Genomic DNA, 24,599 nt, shown 5'->3' with positions numbered 1-24,599 from the left:
GAGATACACAAGGGAGGTCCATATCCTGAGTTCGATTCATTAATACTAGTTAACCACTAGCTGCTACATATTTCTCTGCAAAGCTATGCAGTCTAGTATGTGACTGACTGGGTCCAGTAAAACTCAGTTACTATTTATTTACATAATTAGTAAATTCTGAAAATGGTGAGCTCTCAAGTTTCAAGTTCAGACAGGTGATTTAAAAAGTTACGGCACAGATGGCAGCCCATATTTAAACGCCATAAAATCTCCTGTTTTAACAAAGGTTCATTTTTTTTAGCTCTTTCTCTTTTTTTATGCAATTTATTCATAAAGTATAAACACGAACAATACCAGTTCAACATAGTGCAAGACCCTGGTCCATCTTGTGTGACACAATGTGGGTTAAGTAAAGGGCCAAATGGGCAAGATTGGAGGGTGCTGATTCTGTCAGTCCAACACAGGTGAGCTGTCCCTGACACATCCAGTTGTCCAGATGTAGACAAGGGAGGCATTGCTGGGACTAATAGGAAATATACTTAAAGACAAAGGAATATTCCAACGATATCAAGTCATGTGATGCCAGAAATGGGCTTCACATATTGTAACCCTGAGGGGAATCGGACCCAGGTTTTCAACATGATAAGCGGTCACTTTAACCACTTAGGCTACCCCACCTGGGACTAATCAGATGAGAATTACAACCAGTCAGTAATGACTTGTTGACAAAGTGGAGTCCCCCCAGTCCCTGAAGCACTGAAAGCAAGCTTGTTATGATCAATGTCTATAACTGTTTGATTTCCTGCATAAACAGAGTATCTATGGAGACTACAAACTAGTGAAAGCCTCCTTTACTCAGACCCACAGTTGTAAACTGTTTACTTATGGGATCAACAAACAATGGCTAATCTCCAAGCCAACAAAGTTCACATAATTTGCATCAGTGTGTGACACAACTTTGTTCCACATAGTTTGGTCGCAACGTTATTCCTCTCGACTTGACTCTACATCGCCTGTTCCTGAACTTCTTCCACACTGCTTGTTCTAGACCTTATTCCACACAGCTAGTTGCTGACCTTATTCCACACAGCTAGTTCCTGACCTTATCCCACACTGCTAGTTCCTGACCTTATTCCACACAGCTAGTTCCTGACCTTATTCCACACAGCTAGTTCCTGACCTTATCCCACACTGCTAGTTCCTGACCTTATTCCACACAGCTAGTTCCTGACCTTATCCCACACTGCTAGTTCCTGACCTTATTCCACACTGCTAGTTCCTGACCTTATTCCACACAGTTAGTTCCTGACCTTATTCCACACAGCTAGTTCCTGGCCTTATCCCACACTGCTAGTTACTGACCTTATTCCACACAGCTAGTTCCTGACTTATTCCACACAGTTAGTTCCTGACCTTATTCCACACAGCTAGTTCCTGACCTTATCCCACACTGCTAGTTCCTGACCTTATTCCACACAGCCTGATCCTGACCTTATTCCACACAGCCTGATCCTGACCTTATTCCATACAGTCTAATCCTGACCTTATCCCATACAGCCTGATCCTGACCTTATTCCATACAGCCTGATCAGTTCCTCACCTTATTCAACACAGACAGTTCCTCAAACAATCTCTTTGGTATGAAAAGAAAGTGGAATTTACACATATCATTGAGTTCACTGGAACATCGCCATCTTTGAATATAACACTGGAGGAGCAACACCCATGGAAAATTTCATTATGGACAGATACCACTGAAAGACATCTTTGAAAAAGATGGATAAAAGACAAACATACAGCTGATGACAATAAAGTACTAGGTTAAAAGGAATACTCATAGGTTTCCAGTTGTCAGACATCTCATGAAGACTTGTCTTTGCCAGGGGTTATATTAACAGATACCAGTTATCATAATGACACATCTTGAAAGTGTAAGTTACAATACTCTGGCATTTTTTTCCACCTCTATTTCCAAATTAAAGGGATATGTGTCAACCTGTGTAAACCTGTCATTATCGTGATTCACAAGTTCCAGCCTGGGGGATCCCAAATAGTTGTATTCTCCACCACCATGGGAACATAGAGATAACACCTACATCAACCCCTTGCCACAAAACTACTTCAGGTGTACAGCCTCCAGCCCTTGACTGTAGACACTTTATCTGCAAGACCATGATAATTGCTGTTTTAACTGTTACTTATAAAGGCCATGTATCTGTATCCTCTAACCTCTGACTAGTCTTGTTTTACCTATAAGACTATGTTCCTGTACTCTCCAAGTCCTGACTAGTGTTGACTTATAAGGCCCCCTAAAACTTGACTAGTCTTTATTTACTTTAAGGCCTGCATCTTATCCTCTAGGCCCTGACTTGTGTTGATTTACCTCTGAGACCGATATCTGTACTCTCTAACCCCTGACTACTGCTTTTAAATGTAATGCCATGTATGTGTTACATCCTCTAACCCCTGACTAGTGCTTCTTCAGGTGTAAGACTCTGCATCTGCTGCCAGTAAGAGATTATAACTCGGCTGCTGTAGAGATGTCAGACCCTGCGATATCTGCTGTACAGGATGCACAATGTTACACTTGACATTTGGCAAGGAAGCTATTCACTAATGCTGTGACATTTTAGAGAATTGAACTGAAACAAGCAATTGGATTTAAACCATCTGCTGTGACCTATACACATAGAAAGTATCAATCATTTCATCATGGGTGGCAGTAAACTAAGTCTATGGCTGACATACTAAATAGAACTATTAACATCCTAAAAGAAAGTGACTTAAATATCATGAGACAAAGACACCTACATGAACAGGATCTGAACAATCGTCACCAAAAGAAGGATGAAATGGATTATGTATCTCTCATTAATTTGAATATTCACTTATGAGCTCTTAAGGCAAAATTAGTAAGAGCTGTTAGCTAATGTACAATGTAGCCCATGTCAAAGGAATTCTTCAATAAAAAAATCCTTTTCTGAGACCAAACACATATTTATTGTGCTCATATACTGTGTCACTGTTCTTAATCAGAAACAATAATCTATTTTCATACCTGTCTCTGCTTGGCAGTTATATCATGACGTAAGTATACATAGTATTATTACTAGCCCGTGGAAGATACTGTGGTGTAATATTTTTATGGCAATATTACACTAGTGTAACATCGCTTGACATATGACGTAAAAATGGTTCAAAGTTGCGACGTCACAATCCTAATGTCGCTGTTGCAGTTTTACAAGGTGAGCATCCTCAGGCAATTTCGCCACAGTTTCTGTCAATTTATGTTGGCGAGTAAAAATAGAATACTAAACTTGCTTCCGTGAAATACTATTTTTATTAAAATCATTAAAGATTTAGTATCAAACTCGCTTTTGCTCGTTTGAAACCAAATCATTAACTCCTTAATGTACATATATCAACAGAAGTATACCTATCATGGGCCTATGGCCTCTTTATTGACTAAATCTGTCTGTCTATCTCTCCTTCTGTCTATTCAGAAACAGTGTGTTGTGTTTTCTGACAATGAAATATTTAATATACTAGTGCAGCTCTTTAGTCTGTACCTCTAGCCTGTATGCCCAGTTCTTTTCCTTTCATTCATGTAAGTAGGAAAGACTTTTTCAACTATTGAAAAAGCTATTACAGGAGTACTGCAATTGCTCGACTAACACTAGTCCCCAAATATATATAATTTTGATAATGACCAATATACCCATTTAAATTGAAAAGGCATCCCAGTAAGATGGGATATTCAGAGGAAATCTAGACTTGCTTCATTTAGGGCTTTAGCATTGCAGGAAGGGCGGGGAAAATGGGGTTCATAGACTGGGACAAAGAATATGCACTAGCATACAACTAATGCAACTGGATTGCAATAATAGAAAACCAACTTAAAGGTTGTATGTATTTTTTATCAATGTAACAGAAATGAATACAATATTGCTGACAATCTGAAAGACCGACATATTTTTCTCCCTGTCGCCACCTAAACCAAAGGAAAGTATATCAAATCTGAAGATGTAAGCATCCTTTTAAACTAACACACAAGCAAGTTTGAAATTTGCTAAAAAGAACCACTGATTTGTAACATTTAAAAGTAACAGGAACTGTTGACATTAGTAATGCCTATGGTTAAGATATCTAGAATTATGTTGGGATATTAAATTCTAGTTGATATGGACTACAAACATAGGGCAAACAAGTGCTATAGTTCAATATATATCCCTACACTCCAACTGGCAAATTATGCAGAACACAGCTGATCTATAAGGGATAAACTCCACTGACAAGATGTTGAAGGCAAAAGTTTGGGCACAAACATTATTATGACATCACATAAGCTGACTGGCTTCAACCCTGTACTTCCTGCCGTCACAATGACATGACTTCTCACCCACAGTAGACTTAGCTGTTCCAGGCTACACCATGTGAGTGAGCTGTTCCAAATGCCACCTCTCGAGAAAATAAAGTTAAGATGGGGTGTTTCATACAAGAATAAAATCGGTACATTTTAAATGTTGATGTAGAAATTATGGAAATTACCCAAAAATAGAACCAGTGAAACAAATTATCAAATGACACTGATGAACAGTATAAAAATTATCACTCAGTCACCATCACTTTCAAATATTTCATGTTGTAAATCACTATGTTTTTCTATAATTAGAATCTAACCCATGTGACACATTAAAGTGTGGTCAAGGGAGAATACTCTTCACAGAGCTTACAATATCCTGTGAGTTATGAAGTAGAAGTGTTATTCTTGAGCTCCCTGTGGGATTCAGGGTCACAGCTGACTGCACAGGCACATGATTATCACATTCACGAACAGTTCATGAACATTAATTCATTAATTCATGAATAATAGGTGCCATATTATCTAGCCATCTGGGAACTCTGGGATTCGACCACTGAAAGTATGTGATCTGATGAAAGTAACATATACATACTACTCCAAAAAATCCGTACTTGTCCTAAAAATCATGCATTGGTTTGATTCAACTTCAGTTGAGGACTATATGATATATGTGTTACGTAACTACTGAAAGTGTTGACACATTTATACTGCACAAAATATCGAGGATGATGAAATAAAATTATATATTTAAATTCTAGATCAAGTAATATTCTCATAGAAAATAAATCTAAGCAAATAGTCTCCTTTAATACAAGACACTATTATGGATGACAACTTCTTTAATTCTTTTAACACGACGTTTCAAGGCTAATTCTTGCCCCTTCGTCAGGTGGATCATCCTCACCAACTTCTAAATGCCTTTGAAGAATTTCATTAGTCTCCTTTAATCCACTATTTGGACACACAAGGCATCCCACTAAAGAGTTCAGTAACACTGATCAAACATAAATGCTTGAATCATATAGTCAACATCAGCTGATGATTATGACCAAGCAAGTAGCAAACTGGCTTAACTATCCAATAAAGTTAATACTGAGAATATGATTACATGTTTCCTCCCACATAACTCTCCAGCTAACAGAATTACTAAATCAAGCATACATACTTCCAACATAATTCACAGAATCAGACTGCTAGCAATTCCTTCATGCCATTCTCTGTATATGGAAACTTAATACCTTCTATTTCAGGCCACTGCTGTCTATTTTTTCAAAACAAATTCTTTTTGTACAGAACAGCTGGTTCCATGTCAATCATGACCCTGGCCCTCCTGGCTGATTATGGAGTGGGCGTGGCCCCCCTCACCATGTGCTCCTCACTTCCTGGTTGGGGCTGCATCTGGAAGGAGCATCCCATCTATCTCCATTCCTCTTCACACTGCAGGGTAAGTTGATAGTTCCTTCCTGTCTCAGTCTAGTTAGCCCAAGGTAGAATGTCCTCAAGCTGTGGAGCTACTCACAACATGCACCAGCTATTACCAGTCTATACACGTCATAGGGCAATTCTGCATGCACAGAATGCATAGGCCCTGACATTAAACCCAGTCAAGTGTCCTGTGATCACCACTATTGATGTCAGTGGTCAGGTACCCTCTGATCACCACTATTGATATCAATAGTATGGTACCCTGTTATCACCACTATTGATGTCAGTGGTCAGGTACCCTCTGATCACCACTATTGATATCAACAGTATGGTACCCTGTTATCACCACTATTGATGTCAGTGGTCAGGTAAGCTGATCACCACTATTGATATCAATAGTATGGTACCCTGCTATCACCACTTTTGATGTCAATTAAATCAGGTACTGTCTGATCACAACTACTGATGTCAATAGTCAGGGACCCTCTGACCAACAATACTGATGTTAATAGTATGGTACCCTGTTGTCACCACTACTGATGTTAATAGTCTGGTACCCTGTGATCATGTTGGACCAAATACAGTAGAATACTTTAATAACGAACACAGATATAACGAACTGACGGCTATAGCAAACTGTTTTAAAAGTCCCGAATAAACCACTATATGTTATCATATTAAAAAAGTTGTGAATAACAAATTCTCTTTAACGAACTTACCGGCTATAGCGAACTGATTTGCAATCCCCCCACATCCCAGGTAAGACTAATTAACAGTGTGAATAACGAACTGAGCATCCCCTTAAAAGGCCTGTGTATATGCCTCCCACACACATCAGAAGTGTGGATAGAAGCTTTTGATACTCATGAGAGTTTTAAAATACGATATATTCAATGCCAACTGCGTAGTGACAAGTGACCTGTGTAAGATTACTGACTTTGTAGTGAAAAGAACGTAATATTAATGAATGTACAAATAAACTGAGTAGGAATGTGTTGTACTGTATAGTATATTTTACTGTTCTTTCAATGGATTTTCGTGAATAGCAAACTACAGATATAACGAACTAATTTCAGTGGTCCCTTGTAGTTCGTTATAAAAATATTTTACTGTACTCTGAATGCTGTACTCTGAGTGAGTGAGTGAGGTTTAATCCTGCCCTAAACATTATTCTAGAAACATCATGATTCATCAGCTTAATGTAAGAGGAAAGCCTAATGACAATTTGATGTAACACATGAGCAAGGCTATATACACAAACCAAGAAACATAATCAGAGTGAACATAAAAGCCAGGTAATGATAGGTTTCAGGCATATCCAAGGGACACAACTCTGCACAGCAAAGTGTGACATCTAAAACAACGAGAGCAACCATTTTAACTTGAAACAAAGAGTTACCATTCAATTTCACTTCATGTGCAATTACAATATTTAATGCAAACCTTTTCACAGAGATGGTGACAAAAATAATTAATACGTAATTCTGTCAATTCTAAAAAGTCTTTTTTGAGAATGTTTTCTTTTTCTTTTGGTCTGAAAACATTGTTACCACTGAGTCAACAGAAAAGCCCACAAGGGAGGAAGTGCATTTTATCACTGAACCAGCTGGTTTTCGCCAAGGTTCACCATCATAACAGGAAGCCATCTTGATCTGTCAACATCACATAAACTGTGTCATCTGATGGCATGAGAACTAAACATAACAATACATCATGGGCTAGATATCACTCACTCACTGTCACAACAGTGCTGCTTTTGAACAGAAAAACCTATAATAAACATGCTAAACAGACCTAATGATCACAATCTTAAAATAATTACAAACATGAATAGGTTGCCATATCTTCTACCTATGACTCTATGACAACTGTTATTCAAAATCCTTTTGGTTGACTCTAAATATGATGCAGTGTATGGTATCTTTAGACACGTTTCCTCAAACAAAGGCTATTCCTTGGACTATATAAATGATGACCTGTCTGGCAATAAATAGACGTCTACTGTCTACTGTCTGCAATGAACCTGGTATTACATCTTCACCAGTGCATTGTTAGATCTACTATGTGGGATCATCCTTAAATGGCATAAACACTTTTCCTGCAATACTAGATCCACTATCTGATGAAGTATGAACACCACACACCTATTCAAACAACACCTATCTAGCCACTGATATCTCCAACACATATTTCTAATGCATATCTCCACTTCTAACAGTCATATCTCCACTTCTAACACATATCTCTAACACGTATCTCCACCTCAAACACATATCTCCACCTCTAATACATATCTCCACTTCTAACACATATCTCCACCTCTAACACATATCTCCATCTCTAACACATATCTCCACCTCAAACACATATCTCTAACACATATCTCCACCTCTAACACATATCTCTAACACACATATCTCCACCTCTAACACATATCTCTAACACATATCTCCACCTTTAACACATATCTCCATCTCTAACACATATCTCTAACACATATCTCCACCTCTAACACATATCTCTAACACACATCTCCACCTCTAACACATATCTCCACCTCTAACACATATCTCTAACACACATCTCCACCTCTAACACATATCTCCACTTCTAACACATATCTCCACCTCTAACACATATCTCTAACACATATCTCCACCTCTAACACATATCTCTAACACATATCTCCACCTCTAACACATTTCTCCACCTCATGCGTACTTTACACAACATTATAAACATCACTTATTGGATCTTGAACCACAAGTGCATGCAAGTTTTATGACATAATTGATCACAAAATTCCAATCAAGATCATAAAATACATGAAAACATAAAAAGAAAAGATGATGATTCCTTCAGGCCAGGCTAGGAAGGCTACTCATCATATGAAGCTTGCCCATGAAGAGTGACAACCAAACTCTGTTCTCTACTCTCCAATTCACAATACAAGTTTCCATATTATATTACAATGTCCTTTCAACACAGCAGAGTTATCAGCCTGGCAGCCAGCAACAGTTGTCAAGGACATTAAGCGGTGCTAGCTGTCATCAACTGGCAGTCAAGTTCAGAAACCCAATCTCCTGCAGTGACGAATATGTTTCCATATGCTCATTCAACTCAGGGCTGCACTCCAGGACAAAGAAACACTCACTCAACACACAAGTAGCGACCTTTCTTATAGACATCATCCACACTGAATGGTTATGAAAAACATGTGGAGTGAAAACTAACATTCCTATCAAACTCTACACACATTTTTTAATAATTTGAAACACTGTAAAAGAATATTTCGTCTAGTAGTGCTAGTAAGTACACGATCAATCAACAGCATATGTATAATGTAAATACTGTCAATCACTGTGGAATGTAACGGCAGTTAGTTGAGTCTTTTAGCTTTTAGACATTCATATTTACTGTCAATCATAATACCACAGCAAGCTGATATAGACAGACAGACCTGACAGAGTCAACTGGCTTTCAGACAAAGGAAGTCATATTCAACCAATAACAAAATCAGTGACTACGCCTAAAGTATTTAACAGTAATTTGCACCATATGCATAATAACCCAATTTCCAAATGTCACGGACATTATGAACAAAGCAGTGAATATTACAAGCATAAAGAGAAGATTGAGGTTTATATCCCTGAACGTGACACAACACATCAATATGACTAATGTGACGTAGTCAGCCACAAACAGTGGTTGACAGGAGTTAACTCACTCGCACTTTCATTCCCCATTGTAAAGTGACCACATAGTGCTCCTGCGTTGGTTCAAGAAAATCTTCCAGACTCCGTGCACCCAGTAGCTGAGGCTTATAGCGAGTTATATGCTGGTCACACCCTCGCTTGTACACAGCCAGGAGAACAGCTGGATAACTGGGCAGCAGTGAAAAGTTAAGTGAGTCATTTTGACATTTTGTCTGTCTCTATAATACATCCTGGTCTTGTAATGTAGACTCGCAGGATCTAGAGGTTAACCCATCCTAGTCTTGGCAGACTCCTGAAGATCTCAATGTCAGGGTGTTCCAGATACCGGTTAAGAACTGTCAGTTGATATGGTAAACTGCAACAGTTGTCATCAATATCCACCATGTCACATGCTGCACAGTTTACATTCAACTGTTACTCCATCCATGGTTGATAACTGTCGTATCAACCTCTACACTCTACACCACATTACACACGTATGGCATATCGCCCACATGTATACCACGCATGCCAACCTGCAACCCAAATGCAATTGTTTCCATACTATGAGAATAACCTGAGAAATAATTTATGGATTTGATGGAAACTATTCAGAAATGATAACTGTAAATGGTGCGTGACCTGGCTTACAAATATGCATATGTCAGCTATTATTGATCTTTTGTTGACTATGATCCAAGCTGGTCATAAAAAGTGTTGGACGCCTGTACAACTGTTGTAGGTAGGGTGAGGCAGGTGCCCTGTACAAGTTACATACAACAACCAGGTTCACGGGCAACTATATATAACAAGCTTTTAGGAGGCAATGGTATCTCGTTAGCTCATGCTGAGTAATTACTCTGGCTAACTGTAATTTGAGTTTTTCTGTGCTGGCTGAAACAGGAATGTCTGGAAATATACCTCTAGTCACTTCCTATTGGAAGTAAAAAAGATATGTGAACTACCAGCTGATTATCTGCCAGTATGGGAAAATGCATATTTTGCATCTACACTGAAATATGCATTTCTGGTAAGAATATATCCTCATATCTGGACAAATATTGCTCTTGTTGACCGATTTATGATTAGGAAGGATAGATGATATATTTGTTTATTTGTTTATGACAGATATATCGCTAGAAAGGACACATATATACATACACGCACGCACGCATAGTCAGACAGACAGACAAATAGAAAGATAGAGATCTACTGCTGGTAAGAATACATATTACTATTGAAGAGGTATCAATATATCTGAAATTATCAAAATTATTATTTGTATATATGTCAATGTTCCTATTAAATCTAAAATGTACATCAGCATTGAGAAATGAGAGCCATATATATCTGCCTTTGAAAAAATGCTTTCAGAAGTGAAAAAAAGAAAAGATGTTTTCACATGAATTTGTATGTAAAATTGCAAATTATTCACATAAATCAAAATATCTAGAGCACACCATGGGATACAGCAAGGCTAGCTCAATAAATATTAATCGTGATATTTTTGCGGTAAGTTGAAAACTCCAGGATTAACTCTTATCAGATGACTCATTACCTTCAACATCTGCATGTATTTGACTTACAGGATGTGAGAAGGTACGCATTGTGCACATCTTGGTCAAATATAAGTTGAGGTTTCATATTCTAAACAAACTTCTACCTTAGCCAATCAGATTGCAGAAGCCATTAACTGCTGCTTGACAGCCCGCTTCCCAGGTGTAGACATGTTACACATAGCACGGTTACACCATTACATACGCTTGTTGGGAGACCATAGCTTCTTGGGGAAAAAGAATCTCACATATACTCAAAAAAATTATCATCAGTTCAGAGTACTAAAAACCAATTGTAATTTTAATCTTTAAAAACTTTATGAACCTGGTCAATGTTTTGTGCACAAAAATAAGTAGTACTGTTCAGTTTGATCCATTTCATGGACACTAAAATAGATTTTAACAGGAAAATGTCTTTGCCCAGTGATTTATAATCTAACTCAATCATGCCAATATTCAGACAAGGTCAGTAAAAACTAAGAAACTGGAATTAAATATTGCTACAGTAACAGCTAATCCTATAGCTTTTGCAGTCATGACTTTCATTTTGATACAAAACAGGACAAAATATATAAGAGAGACGTTGGAATACTTACAACTACTGACATGAAACAAAAACGTTCTCTTAGCAAGTAATACTAAAAGGAGCCCATGGACATTCTTCTGACATAGTCTAGACTTGCATGGGCTGTATTGGGTATGTTTGTTTCAGGGTCTCTATCACAGGCTTGTATTGCTGAAAATAATACGTCCTGTGTCCAACACACACACACTGATATGCATATGGATATCAGTGTAGACTTGTTGGACCCAGGACGTATTATTTTCAGCAATACAAGCCCCAATGGTCTATATGACTGACTGAATCTGAGGCCGTTATGAACAGTATTTCCAGCCATATCACAATTGTCAGACAAATGTAGGAGATGCAGGTTCCAGATATGTACCACTTTGGTAAACCCGACAAGGATGCTGCTGACAAACTTAGAGTCTTAATCCAGATGAATTTGGACATGAACCCACAATCATAGGGTCCTTTTGTGTCCATGGGACAGAACCCTCCACAGCTCAGTTGTGCTTTAGGCAAGTGGACCATCTTGCCTTCAATGCACATGAACAGACCCTCCTCTTCAGTTTCACCATTTTCATATTGAAGTAAATATTAAAGTACCCCAGAATTTAAAAGTCTGCCAAAGAATCAAAGGAAAATCCATGTTATGTCCTTGGCATATTTGGTATCACAGATTGTATCAAGATTATGAATTTTTGCAAAGTTTGTTTGCAATATACCAGTGTTGTAAACTCCCCAAAATTACAGCCAGACAGCTGGTCTACAAACTCTCCAAAGTTACCTGACTGGTCGAAAAAGTTGCCAGTCCATAATTTTCTGGATTAAGAAAAAAATAACAGGAAGGGAAGAAACTGCTTTGTGTTTTCAAATCTGTTTCAGTCAAGGATTTAGACATACTCAAAATTTGATTTGTCTAAGACCATCGGGCATGCAACTTTTTAAAACAGTCCGTCCCAGACAGGAACATGTAGTTCCTTACAGTTCCGAGTCTGTGTGAACCTTTTGAATTGAAATCTACAGCATAAACTCTTATTTTCAGTCTCAAACATTTCACCGAATCTTGCACAACATATTTCAGTCCAACTCTTGAAACAACAAACTGATGCCATTTGAAGGCACCTCTAGCCACCTGTCACCGAGGCTCGTGATTATTACAATTAATTATATCCTTCTTCACAAAGCATGTGCAGCCAGTGGTGAATCATTCAACATATATCTAATGTGAATGTATATTTTCAACTCCTTTGACAGCTGTGACATCCAGGTGCTTCATGCTTTCAGGGACATCCAGCTGCAGCCATCATGACAATGAGAAAAGGTGCACACACTACTGACGGCCTCACCCATCAACACGTTTCATGATGGAAGTCATCCCAACAATCTCGACACACCATGATAGTCAACTCAACACACCTGTGTCTCAATGACAGTCAACACAACACACCTGTGTCACCATGACAGTCGATACAACAACAGTCCTGTCACAATGACAGTCAACCCAACGCACCTGTGTCACCGTGACAGTCAACACAACAGTCCTGTCACAATGACAGTCAACCCAACACACCTGTGTCACCATGACAGTCAACACAACAACAGTCCTGTCACAATGACAGTCAACTCAACATGCCAGTGTCACCATGAGAGTCAACACAACACTCCTGTGTCACAATGACAGTAAACCAAACAGTCCTGTGTCACGAGTCAACCAAACAGTTCTGATTCACAATGACGGTCAACCTAACAAACCTGTGTCAACATGACAGTCAACCTAACACACCTGTGTCAACATGATAGTCAGCCATAGAGAGGTAAGTAAAGACCATGTTTTTGAAATCAGAGAATAATAACAACATAATCAGCCAGTCAATGAGCCTCACCACCCAATAACCATGTTAAATGTTACCATGGTTACAACAGCCAAAGTTGGAATCTGGCCTTACATAACCCTTGCTCGAGTTCAAAACAAATGTTGAATTGTTTGCCAGAGATAGAGAGTGGGCTTGTATTTGCTTCAAGAACCACACTCCAAGCCTTCCCAAATCCAAAATAACACAAACAAATATCAGCATGATGTCAAAGCAGCACTGAGAGACAAATACAGCCAGAAATTACTTGTTTTCTGAAAGTACTTGTCATGCTTGTATTGTCCCATACAAGATAAGGGGCAGTGGCTGTTTTATAGCCTATAGGTATAAGTGCTCACTTGTCACACCATGTACCAAGGTTCGATTCCAAGGTTCTATTCTCTTGGGTATAATGTGTGGTGACTATTTCTGGTTTTCCCCCCATGACCTTGCTGGAATACTACTGACAGCAATGTAAAACCATACTCCCAAATCTGCCATACTAAACAATGTCACTGTGGTTTCCAATACAAGTTTACCCTGATAAGGTTTATAGGTTTATCAGCACCCATCCTGCTCGTGGATTTTACCAACGTGGCAATGTGCAAGAAGTGCATCACTTTGGGCTTTCCTTCAACAATAATCTGTGGATTACTATCTAAAATAGAGTCCAACTCATCCTGTTGTATCAAGCTCCGTATTTTCTCATCATGCAATAATCACATAGAGTGTCATTAAGTGTACGGAACACTTTTTAGATCAGAATAAAATGTTTTTGACCTAATCTTGCTGTCTTACAGAAAGTAGGTGCATATTTTGATGTGAAAGGGAATCTGTGAACTACTTATGCAAATTCACAAATAACTTGAGAGGCATAGAGGAATTCACTTATTAAGGTTACTTAAACCTGTTTCAAACATGTCTCACGCTTCCTATCATGGTAATGTCCTATGGAATAACTATTACAGAGGGGATATAACTTGTCTAACCTCACACACATGTTGTTGTCTGATTGGCTGAGCACTCTTCTATCATTGTCAACGTACCCTGCTTAAAAACCAGTAACATTTTCTATATACTCAGCCCGGGAAAGCCAAACTGAACTGGTACTTCATGGCAGTACTTCTTTATCTCGAATAACATTGAATCACATATGATGTATGGAAAATACCAATGTTTTGCAAATGCAAGTCAGTGGAAGGAAGATAACTCTAAATCTTCTTTTCTTGTCATCTGCGAAATCTGGCAATAGCTAAAAAACATTCTGCACCCATGCTTCCAACAATTCAAAATTAACACTGAGGTGTTAGGACATAAAGGCTCAGAGAACATAAACAAACATCCAGGGTACATCAACCATGTTCACCTCGTGACCAGTGAACAATGTTTAATATGTCATTGGAAAGAACCTATGTATCATGAACAGTGCATATGAATACAAAATGTGCAAAAAGTAAACAAAGAACCATATCACTTCTTGCCAATGTGTGAAACAGTTAGTTACCATGTCAGGTAATGCATCAGTAGCCCAGAAATTACTTCACTAGCAAGAAATATTAATGCAGAAACTGAGAAAAAGATTACCAAAATAGATCAGAATACAATATTGTCGGCAAGACATGGGTTTCATCATTAAGCTACTGATCTGATTAACATTTTCGTCAGACCATAATCTTCCATGATCTAAAAGTTCATTACACAAGTCAACAAGTCAAAGAGAGTGATATATTTATAAAATGACCCCATGAAAATTGACCAGCGAGTTGGGTCAGTGACAGTGGAGATTTACTGGCCCGACTAAATTTTTACTAGACATGGGCTAGCAGGGCTGTGGCTGTTTTGGACAAGGTTGCTCCTTGCAAACAATAACCATCCCTGCATACAAAATCTTTAGACTGAGGAATGTTATAAATATCTAACATGTCTAAAGGAAAGGCAAACATTTATCATAACAAACTGAATCTTTCTTACAGTGATGAAACGGCAGTTTCTGTTATACTCATATACCTGATTCAGTTGGCATTACAAAATAATCAGCGTAAGTAAGGTATTTTCACTTTATTCTACAAACACTTTACTGTTTCGTAACTGAAAAAAATAACACAGTACAAACAGAATCACTATATTTTATTATCCAAGAGACGTCATAGCGTAAATCTGCTCAAATCTGTTCTACCTAGAAAAACACAGAGTGCAACAGGACAGCAATTGGCTGTATTCATTTTGTATACAAGAATTTTCAAAGGCCTGATTGATTCCCTGAGTTCAGACTTTTTGAACTAGTTGGCAAGATGGCAGGTGTTTCTACAAGTCATATTCATATTTGACCTGATCCTGATCACCACACTGTACATGAAGCCATGTAGTGACTGATGATTCATTTATGTATCTATTCAAATGCATCATTTTCACAATTGTTTCAAGTCCATGAATCAACAACCCACATCATGAAATGTATATTTTTGTACAAACAAACTGAAAGAGATTCTGGGATATTGATTGGCTAACCATGCATGGTGTTTACTTTGTTTACTTTCCATAAACAAAAAAATATGACCATACCAGTTGTGCCGTTTTCTGAAAAGGCGTTATTATTTTCCTGCATGATGTCACTGGATTGATACGAGTGTCTGCATGATGTTCCTCTCTGGTAATGCAGATGTAGTATGTGATATTTATAATTTCCAAAAACCCATGCACAAGCTGCTGCCAAAACAAGTATCATAAACTGGATGAATCTGAGATCTGAACCCATATTGTTCATAGCATTCGGGTTCTCCTAAGGGACATAACTCTGCAGACCAAACTGAAGTGATATGGACAGCTGAGCCATCTGTGCTACCTAAGCCAGCAGAAATAGGATGTCAAGCCTTGAAATGTGTTGATGATCAGTTGATAATTTTTGAAAATGCTACTGAACTAGTTTCTAGTGTTTTTCTTTCTCTCTTGGAGAAGGAAATAAGGTGGGTATCCAGGTAGGCCTAATGTTGTCCTCCATTATATTTGTAAAGGACACACATTATTAGCTTCAACAAATATCATGAAAAAGGTTGACAAGGCCAGACCAATTTTATTTCTTGTTTTACATGTCCACCTGCCATATTCTTTCAAAAAATAGAAGTGAAAGTTCCCCACTCAAAAAAATAGAACCTTAATGTTTTCACTGGCCAAAAAGGTAAGTTTACTTGAAAATATTTCTTATACATACACTTAATAAATTGCCAACAGTAAAATACTTTGAGCATTCAGAAGGAATATCACATGGGTTGGTGATTTTATTTTTTATCTCTCCTGCCTTTAGGTTTCCTGAGGACAAAATTCCATAACAAGGAATTTATCTATTAACATAAGTATGGCAATTAAGTAATTGTAACAATTTTTTGTTGTTGTATTCAATGCAGTAACAGAGCAAATGGTGTTAGCTTTGTACCCTTCATCTCAAACAGGATCTGCAAGTGTGCCCCCTCTCTTCCCCTTTTGTCCAGGAAGTTTACTAAATGTCCATTGAAACTCTTGTGAAAATGAAGTCTGCACAAACCCTTTCTTAATAATGTCCCTACCACCACCACCACCTTTCTCAAAAAGCTGCATCCATCCCTGCAACCCTTATCCCCTACATCTGAATCAATTATACAAGACTCCAAAATTTTCAAAAATCCATACTGATACACACTGACTTTTGCTGCAAATTTGGTGGCACATAACACCCTCTGGGCTGGTCCCAATAAGCAGCTGCAACATCCATAATAAATCATAGCAAGAACATTAGCCCACTGTGGACTTGTGTATGGTCTGTGATGATTCTAATCCCTGACTTCACCCGACAAAGTAACACATGACTGATAAATTTGTCATGTTCTGTCATATTTATTGTGTTCTCATCAAACTTGTATTATTTCGCAGAGTACATGAACAACCCACGGAAGGCTGAAGTGTTGGAAGGGAGCTTTACCAATTCAACAATGGCATCCCACAACCATGTCACTGACAAGACACAGTGAGTTGTCTCCCTTACCTGGCTCAGCAGCTCCCTGCTCCTGAGGATCAAACTTGACAAACAGAGACTCTCGGGCCAGATCTGACTCTTTACACTGGAAGGGAAGAGAAGCCAAGGAAATAACCCTTACTACAATATGCTTATCAGACATGTGGTCAGCCCTGGCTGTAGCAAGTGTATGGCAGTATGCCAGGGCTGTTAGATGTCAGAATGGTATGTCACTTTCACATGGTTCATTTTGTAGAAGCTGGGAATCATTTGCAGTTCAATAAGGAATAAATAACTTAGTAGCAGCTGTAGCTAGAGTCTCACTGAGTGAGTGTAGTAGCTGTCATTTAGTAGAAGAAGACACAGCTGATGTTTAAGTGGATTTAACAGCCATTACTCAGTTGCATAAGCAAACATTTTGTTTGAAGTAACATGGCCTATAACACTTCCTTAGGAAACTTAGGAAAAATTGAATATAGTAGAATGTGTCCCCCTAAAGGTGATACTAGTAGTAGTAGTAGTTGCAATATCAGTAGCAGTAGCAGTAACAGCATCCTCGATATCTCCAGGGTCTACGTTCCGAAAAGTCTCCACTATACCCTGGATGCATCTACGGCTCAGCCCGATAAATTTATTACCTCCCTTTGCTGACTCCGCTTTCTCACAGTAGCCAATCAGAGTGGTCGCCGTTATAACCGAACTTGCCAGTGTCAACAAAGGTAGCAGTTGCAACTGCAAAGGTTTGCTCGCCGTACGATTAACAATTTGGGGAAATCATACATGCAACTTCATAGGTCCGAAACCTTTTTTAAAACATATACAAGAAATCCATCTAATACTTTCAGAGAACCTACGCATGGTTTGTTTGCCAAATTTGATCGGTTAGAGAATTTAAAAAGCGAAAGTGAGTTGTGATTGGTGCGCTCAACTTCCCAGCGTAGACACCTTATTGAATAAAAAGCCAGCCAAGGGAGGTAATAAATTTATCGGGCTGAGCCGTAGATGCATCCAGGGTATAGTGGAGACTATTCGGAACGTAGACCCTGGAGATATCGAGGATGCAGTAACAGTAACAGTAGCTTTAGTAGTAGTACTAGTAGTAGTATGATGGATGAGACTGAAATTCAGTGACTGACATTATGAGCATCGATCTAATGGGATACATGTGTCAACCAGCGAATGAGTCTGACCACCCGGTACCATCAGCTGCCCCTTGCATGGTTTCGAGACAGCCATTATGACAACCGATTTGGGCCTAGATTTTCAAAGCTTCCTTAGCGCTAAGATGGCCATAAGTTCCATGCATTAACATTAACTTACAACTATCTTAAAGCTAAGAGCACTTCGAAAATCCAGGCCCAGTAGTAGTACGAGTAGTAATAACAATAGTATCATTGTAGTCATAATACTTACTGCATCTCCACCAAACTTATCCAGCATTTCCCAGGTAGCCTTGTCACTAAACACTGAAACAAATAACAACACACAATTAAAAAACAGAAGATATATCACCATGCAATCCTACTTCAAAGCTCTCAAACATCTGTTATATCTCCCTTGTAGTCAGTGAGAACTACAGCAATAATACTACCACCATAGCAGGGGACAGTATGCGCTGGCTTGACTACTAACTCACCATCAGATGCAGGGACAAAGCCTTCATTGTCACACTCCGGCATTTCCCCATCTTCTCCTGCACCAAAGTCATGGACCATCTCCAGGCTATCAGCCATTTGATTGGCTGCTTCTTTGTCATGTGACTTCAGATCCTCCACAACAGGTAGCTGATTGGCTGGCAATGGATCAGCTTGTGAATCAGTCACTGGTTCAGTAGGGTCGGCTGCTTTCTTCTCTGGAGCAAAGATCTCAATGTCCTCTCCCGTGTTCTGAAAAGGTGCAAATGACAATTAACTGGGGAAAAAGCCTTATGATTGATAAGCTTTTCACTGACAAAGGGCTGCTGTATATCCTTCCACAAGAAAGGCAATAGTCCAGGGATACATCTTGAACAAACATGATACCTTTCCACAAAAGTCTTGGACAGAAGATAGGCATGCGTGAGAATGGCTGTATGCTGCCATCAATAACATTCCAGCAACTTCATGGCAGGTTACACCAGAAATGGGCTTCACAAATTGTACCCACGTGGGGAATCAAACCCTGCCCTTCACATAACGAGTGAATGTTTCAACCACTAGGCTACCCCACCATCGCGAATGGTTTCCAAGCCACGTGTGTCTGAAAGAGGTTGTAAAATCCACAAGGACAGGAGTGGTGATGAGAAACTGTCAGTCATCATTAGGGCAAAACATTTGCACACATCAAACCCCAAAGACACAAAACAGTTCGTAGGAGCAATATCTGTGTGTAGAATGTGCTAAGAAGCGTAAAACCACTCTCACTTACTTACACTCTCACCAACTCACCTACAGCTACATGGATGGATACTGACCTGAAAGCCAAAGTTCTGAGGTGGTTTCAGTCTTGATTTCGGCTTTTTCAAGCTCTTCTTCACACCAGGCTTTTTCCTGAACAAACACACAAGCAATCAAATTCAAATGTTTCTTAAATTCAAAGAGATAACTGCTATAAAAATCTAAAAGAATTTACCAGTTCTGAGTTGGATGTTTTTGACACCTGATTTTTGTATGTACACCCAGTGACATGTTAAGATATTTGGTTTTCTCTGCAGATATCACACATGTGGTTCTTATGAAGGGTGAGCAGATGAAAAGTGAAAGCAGTCCAAGCTGTCATCAGACCAGAGGTTAGTATCATTCTATAAAAATACTGGAAACTACACATCAAGAAGGATCATTACCATGATCACTAGAACATTAACTAATCTCTCTGAGCACTCAAGGAAGTGACTCATAAGTTGTTACATTCCTGATCTTTCTTTGAAAAAAAAAGAAGAAAAAACAACAACAATTAATGCCTTAAAACATTAAACAACATAACACGTAACTCACTTGGGTGATGTCGATGGGGATGAGGACTCCTGTGATGTAGTGGAGGTATCCACAGGAGTTGCCTCAGTTGACACCGTGGAGGCTGTTGATTCATCCTTCTCCTTCACTTCTGCCTGGCTTTTCTCCTTCTCTGCACACACATCCTGCTGCCCCTCAGCTTTTACTTCATCCACTTTCTTCACTTTCTCTTTCTTCTTCACTTTCTTCTTCTTCTCTGTCTTCTCTTCAACTCCTTCGCTGTCTGCTAGTTCTGCATCTTCTTCCTGTTTCTGGTCATTCACCACAGATATTTCTGAACTTTGCTCAACAGGTGCCTTATCTGACACTGTATCATCTGTATTATATTGATCAACACTGGCGTTTGGCTGTGATGGTTTCTCGGGACTGACCGAATCTTTTGGTATTTTTCTTGCATCATCCACTTCCTCATGTGGGAGCGTAACATCTCCAGCAGGTGGATTTGAGCCTACATCTGCAGCTACTTCAACAACCTCTTGCTCCAATTCAGGAACATCCTGACCTGACATGTTTGGACTGCAAACTGATTCATTCACTGCAGGTAAATCTTCTGCACCAGGGCTTCCAAGCCCTTCCTCGGTGTGAGCTAGGAGATTCAGTGGGTCGTCACATGCACTCACGAACTCCCCTGAAGTGCTAAGGGGATCAATGGATACACTTTTTGGAATGACATCCAACATCTCAGAACTATCTTCCTGTTCCACACTGCCTTCTTCAGCATCACACCACTCATCCTCTAAGGAACCGTTTGATACGTTAGCATCAAGGCTAGCCTTCTCCATATTCAGTAGCATGTCGTCTGCTATCTTCACATCATTATTGTTCTCAAATGCAGGAGATCGTGGAGGTGAATGAGTGATCTTTGACTTGGATTTAAAGGGATTAATTTCCTCATCAAAACCGCCAAATCCATCAGACTGGGGTGGAGAGTTTGGGATCTTTTTACGAGGCTTAAATGGGTCATTGACAGGAGGAGAATGTCCAAGTTTGGTTTTGCATTGAAAAGGATTTGAACTTTCATCAAAGTCATCAAAGTTAAATGAGTAGCTACCCTTAGGTACAGGCAGCGGTGAGCTGTGATCTCCAGATGCTGGGTCAGACATTGTGAGAAATAATCATTTCATGAGATAAAATTCTGCTGGATGTTCGGGAAGTCTCTGAATTTGTCTGTAACAAAAGACATACAACACTAAGAAGTTAATTTGTTACACTTATGTAAATACATGTTTGCTTGTCCAACAACTTTCCATATTGTGATCTTAATATCAAAAAGAGTTAATTCCATATTAATTTTACTGAGCATGCTTGTAGTCTATGCATTCACTTTAACTGGCTTTTAGTTTTAATACTTTCTAATTCTTCATATGGGTTCTATTCAACATCTTTAACTTGTAATTGTTCCAATATTTTGAATGTATTCAAACAGATGTTACCCAAGTACACAGAAATGTAATGATTTGCTAAAACATATCTTTGATACAGTTCATTGCTTTCTTCTACCTATATCACTATAGAAACAACAGCATTTTAACACAGTATGCCCAGGGTGTCGCACGACTCATGATGTAAAGAGTTGGACCCAAGTACCAAGATCTACACAGACCTATGGTTGGTCACTATATATATTATCTAGGGACCATAGAACTTTAGAAGATCCCTAGCTACACTCACTGTTCTCCACATTTCTTCTTGACAATGCACTCATTTCAAATTTTCATGTAATCTACATCAGCTTGATTACTGATAATGTTTCAGTCAACTTCAGTGTCTGTATGATCACTTGGAAAGAGTTCCTTTCATTCCCTCTTATTCTTTCTTCCACAGATTAACAGAGATAACACTAAGTAGTTCAATCCTTTATATTATACTCGGACCTCGTTGTATCGCGGCATTCATGGTATCGCGGCAAATCGGTAATTTCGGTTTGGCGCGCTAGACATGGCTCTAAGAGATGATTTTGTATGTAAATCGACAGCCTAACGTCAGTGGTTTATTTACCTTTTTGAAACCGACGGCATGCATCAAATCTCTGTAAGCATTCTCCAACAAATTTATTAACATTAAAATCTGGAATCTGTCTGACCCCCTTCAAAGAAATACCTGCTATAACATTTACGTTTTACAAATGGCCCTTCCCACTCCATCTGAACTAAGTTGTCTGCATATCCTTGTTGCCAAAAATATTGCGGAACTGATGTCATGAGCTATATTTATCTCCTGCGGAATGAAGATTTTGTGTTTACCGCGATACGATGGAGTTCTCTCCTTTGGTAAATATTAATAGGGTCTGTTCGTCTGATGGCTTTAGCTGAAATACTATCAAACTTAAAATAAAAGTTTCTTTCACAAATGTGTTGATCAAATGTTATGTTAATCGGATTTCTCAATAAAATAGGCCTCATAAGTTCAGAATTTTATTTCCGATTAGGGATATGTCAAGCTCCTCGATACAACGAGGTCGCAGGCTTTGATTTGGGGGCTTTTAGTTATTTTTGTGACTGTGAGTCCCTTAACAATTGTTGTGTTAGTTTTTGTTAATAATAAGAGTATGAATCAATTTATGAATATAACTTTACTCATGTATCTAAATATCTTTCTGCATTTGTCATGTTTCAGCATCCAGCCAGCACCCGGATAGTAAACCTGGACCAGCATGTTGATTTGCATGAAGTTTTGCAATTGTCAAGACACCATGGCCTAATTAACACATACAGTGACATACCATGGCAAGGCAAAATGTCAGGATGTTTACTGGATCTCAAAAAAATACTTCAGTCAACTTGGTGTCATAGAATTGTGCTATCCTTGCTCAGTAACAACAAACATTTCAGAGGACTTCACATTATCAATATCATTCAATGATCATGCGATTTGTCTGATGAACACAAAAGCCTATAAAACATAGTTCATTCTGACAGCTGTTGTTTTGAAGATGCTCATTCATGCTCCGTATGGTGGTCACATATATATGTATCATGACGTTGAATTCGCAATTGTTGACACGATTCAAGATCGGATCATTTCGCTAACAGCAGGAGAGGATTGCGTGCAGTATTTCTCATTGAAGCTCATTGATAAGAGCCCTGTAATGTATTTACGAACGGAGAATAATAAAAGGGCCACGTACTGTACTTTTTCAGAAACATATGGGTTTAATCAACAGTTATAAACATGATGGAATTCTGACAGGTCGCACCCAAACATTCCATCACTGTCGATATATCTGACAGCAATATCGGCAATACTTGCCCGCTAAATTGTGAAAAAGTTCCTTGTATAGATACATCATGATTGAACGTTATGGCTTACAGCGTTCAGGAACACTCAAATGGCGCTTTTGTTGTCATCGATGAGGAATTTACGAAAAAAACACAAATCTTCTCTGCATCATTTGATGATTTGTCAGCCACCAGTTAACGAGAGTGATTAAAGGGAGATAACTCTATGGCGAGAAACATGGAAGTGGCAGTAAAATCTTATGTCAAATGTAAAGAACGAACTTTTTACCGAGGTCTTTGAATGGCATACAGAAGTGATACACGTGAAACTGTCAACTTCTTTTTTATGGAAAACAACGTTCAGGAGTACACTTTTGTTGAGTGGGTAAACGTTTGAAAGTAAAATCCATAAAGCATTATAGACTCTCGCATAAAAGTAGGAAGCACCTTCGACGTCTTCGAGAAGCTGCTACGGTAAATGAAATTTACAAAATAAGGACTATCCGTGAAACTGGGAGCAGTGTTTGTCCTTAACCCTGAAAAGCTGCAGATCTGTATATAATCGAGTCTGGACCAGGCAATCCAGTTATCGACGACATGGGCATCGGTGTACACAAATCATCTACAATATGATGGGATACCGTGATATGGTCATATCTTGCATTCACACCAAGAATGTACATACAGAATGCGTGAGTGAGTTAGGCTATACACCGCTTTTAGCAATATTCCAGTAATATCCCGTCGGGGACACCAGAAATGGGTTTCATACAATGTACCCAATGTGGGAATCCAACACGGGTTTTCAACGTCACGAGCGAACGCTTTAACCACTGGGCTTACTTTTGTTCTTTCTCCACATATCTCTACCATCAAACATGCTGACAACCATTTATCGTACCAGCTTCCGATGGTCTTCCAGGTACGCTGACTTCATTCCCATTCGGACTCACAGTCTTAATCACTGATA

The 24,599-nt window shown here is 38.8% G+C and overlaps 1 protein-coding gene and 1 long non-coding RNA gene across 2 annotated transcripts in view; one reads left to right on the top strand and one right to left on the bottom strand.

The window, feature by feature from the left end:
• LOC137266474 (transforming acidic coiled-coil-containing protein 3-like) overlaps positions 1-23,839 on the bottom strand; it is a 77,776-nt gene extending 53,937 nt beyond the window's left edge. Inside the window, exons 1-6 of the mRNA XM_067801974.1 lie at positions 23,721-23,839; positions 20,394-21,578; positions 19,874-19,949; positions 19,058-19,307; positions 18,835-18,887; positions 17,452-17,527 (exon numbers count right to left, since the gene is read on the bottom strand). Coding sequence (XP_067658075.1) covers positions 17,452-17,527; positions 18,835-18,887; positions 19,058-19,307; positions 19,874-19,949; positions 20,394-21,514 — 1,576 coding nt within the window. The 5' untranslated portion in view covers positions 21,515-21,578; positions 23,721-23,839. The remainder of the gene's footprint in view (positions 1-17,451; positions 17,528-18,834; positions 18,888-19,057; positions 19,308-19,873; positions 19,950-20,393; positions 21,579-23,720) is intronic.
• On the top strand, positions 9,459-23,882 carry LOC137266476 (uncharacterized). The gene is made up of 5 exons (XR_010954983.1): positions 9,459-9,673; positions 12,871-13,400; positions 17,340-17,646; positions 20,114-20,188; positions 23,028-23,882. It is a non-coding gene; the product is annotated as an uncharacterized lncRNA (long non-coding RNA).
• The last annotated feature ends 717 nt before the right edge of the window (positions 23,883-24,599 follow it).

Source organism: Haliotis asinina, chromosome 15 (assembly GCF_037392515.1).
Source record: "Haliotis asinina isolate JCU_RB_2024 chromosome 15, JCU_Hal_asi_v2, whole genome shotgun sequence".
NCBI lineage: Eukaryota > Metazoa > Mollusca > Gastropoda > Lepetellida > Haliotidae > Haliotis > Haliotis asinina.
Note: the sequence above shows the minus strand (reverse complement) of the source record. Positions and strands in the feature narration are given on the sequence as shown.